Genomic DNA, 2,540 nt, shown 5'->3' with positions numbered 1-2,540 from the left:
TAGCAAAACTACAACAATGGCATTCTTGTGGCAAATGACCAGCACAGTCTTGTACCAAAAATTAAGAGAAGTTTTCATTCTCCCTGCTGTTAGTAGACTTCGTGTATACTCTAGTGGATTGTCCGTTGGTGCTGGAATTTTAGATTTGCGTTATTTGAAGGAAAGGACTGGAGAATTGGAAACATATCAACAGATTGTAACCCTAATGATTGATGAGGTGTACACTGCCAAAAGAATAGAATACACTAATGGTTCTTTTGTTGGTCTCACAGAAGATGGTTCACCTGCTAAAACAGTGCTTGCTTTCATGGTTCAGTCAGCTTGTTGTAATTACAAAGATGTGGTTTGCCTTGTGCCAGTCAACAAGCTGGACACTGCCACACTTCATTTCTGGTTTAAAAAAGTGATGGAAGCTTTGAATGATATTTTTCTGGTAATTGCGGTGTGCGTTGACAATCATGTATGCAACAGGTATGTATTTTATTGATGTACTATGATAACAAGTTTTTTGACTAAATTGAAAGTTATAATACGGTATAATATGTATGGAACTTTCATGTGTTTTTTTAAATTCAACTGTTAATGAGTTCAGTAGCCTATGCCTACATTTCCGGGATACATTTATATAAGAAATGTAACAAAGTGTTTGGAAATGTTACAAAAACCCCTATACAGTATTTTTTTCTCACAAGGATGTCATCTATTTTGTTTTCAACTTAGTTTTGTCTGCCGCATTTATATGTTAGTGTAGTTTAAAGTAACAGTCATATTTTTAGGAAAATGTTTATTGATTTATGTGGTGGTGAGCTGAAGCCATATATTCAGCATCCTACGAGACCCGAAGAGCGTTTATTTCTACTATTTGATTTCACTCATAACTTCAAGAACATCTTCAACAACTTTGTATCCAAAGTTCGAATGAATGTACCAACTGTTGGATTTTCAAATATTCTTGGTGACTCGTGCAATGCCAGATTCGATCATATCAAGCAACTTTATGCAGTTGAAGAAAGCAAGACTTTGAAAGTAGCTCATGCTTTGAAAAAAGTTTCTTTGAATCCTAGTAACGTTGCAAGAACTTCCCCCCAACACGCTATGAGTAAGTATGTTGCATGCAGGACAATATTGTTAAGTGTAGTGTAAAAGTATTGCATCTTTACAGAATATAATCATTCACTATCTCCGCTTGCAGCAGATTGCGCATCAATGTGGGTTACTTAACAGGGTTTTTAGCGATTTTATGCGATTTTAGCGATTTTATGCAGAATGGCCCGTTTCGGTGAGTCCGATTCGGTGAGTCCGATCCCTTAACGGGGGATTTTTTCAATTTTTTTTTTTAATTATTGGGTACCGTAGCCTAATTATCATTGCCGTTTTAGGGTTTGGGGTTAGGGGTTAAAGGTTAGGAACTCACCGAATCGGTCTCACCGAATAGTAGCAGACCCGATTTTATGAGCCGTACTGCTTCCATGCTGGCTCAAGGCAGATTGGAAGAGGGTGATATGTCACCAGATTATCCATTAATGCTTTGACATTATTTAAGCATTTTATAAGTGAAGACGTAAATAATACTTCAGCTAATGAAACGATTTTTTAGGTATTTTTAGCGAATCAACTGCTTTAGGTCTGGAGTATTATGGCAAAACATATCCTGACTTTCTTGACACAGCCAGGTACATCAAATTTGTGGTTAATATTTGGAAGGTTATGTCCGTGAAGTCACCTTTTAAAGGTAAGTACTATATGTTTATTACTTGTACAGGTATTAAATATGGATATGTTGAGTGTACGACTGTACGTATGAGTTGTATGTATATATTTTGAGTCAACTTTATATTTTTATTCATTATTACTTGCTAGAGTTTGTGCTCAAATGCGTTTGTAAGGTGTTGTGTTTAGTTAGCATGTGTTGTTAGTTTTATAACATCATATGCTGCATTCCACATAACATGGATATTGATATTGGATAGCTCTTTGTACTGAGAAGTACAGCTAAAGACGTTAATTTTTGCATTGAATGAGTAAACATCATATCATGAAAGCATTAATGCTGTGAACAATTTCCAGGTCGCAACAAACGTGATGACTTGTGCTGCCCTTTGAGATCAGACGGAAGTTCACAAAATGTGCAGTTTCTGTGTCAAGCGAAGGATATTCTAAAGGCATGGAAAAAATCTGGGCAGTCTGGCCTCACCAAAGAAACTTTCACAGCTTGCATTCAAAGCATTGAAGGAATGATTGCTTTATCCAGCTACCTTGTTTGCAACCATGGGTTTAAGTACATTCTTCCTGGAAAATTTACGTCTGACCCTATAGAAGGACGTTTTGGCTGGTATCGTCAGGTAAACGGAGGCAATTTTTTTATGTCGATCAATCAGCTATTTCAGGCTGAAAGAAAAATTAGATCTCTAAGTTTGCTTAAAGATGGAGCATTTCATCAATTCATGAAACTTGTAGCAAGTGACAACTTCTCTGCAACAGAAGATCTAGATGCTGCTTCGGAAAATTTGTGGTTGAATGAGTATCTTGTGGGGGTGGAC

General features: G+C 36.7%; 1 protein-coding gene across 1 annotated transcript; it reads left to right on the top strand.

Annotated features, from left to right (window-relative positions):
* The first annotated feature begins 307 nt into the window (after nucleotides 1-307).
* LOC145788384 (uncharacterized) lies at nucleotides 308-1,143 on the top strand. The gene is made up of 2 exons (XM_082600154.1): nucleotides 308-471; nucleotides 777-1,143. Exons 1-2 carry the CDS (start codon nucleotides 308-310, stop codon nucleotides 1,141-1,143), a joined length of 531 nt encoding a protein of 176 aa, XP_082456280.1.
* The last annotated feature ends 1,397 nt before the right edge of the window (nucleotides 1,144-2,540 follow it).

Source organism: Aplidium turbinatum, chromosome 2 (assembly GCF_918807975.1).
Source record: "Aplidium turbinatum chromosome 2, kaAplTurb1.1, whole genome shotgun sequence".
In the NCBI taxonomy this organism is placed as follows: Eukaryota; Metazoa; Chordata; class Ascidiacea; order Aplousobranchia; family Polyclinidae; genus Aplidium; species Aplidium turbinatum.
This window is presented reverse-complemented; position numbering and strand designations above follow the sequence as displayed.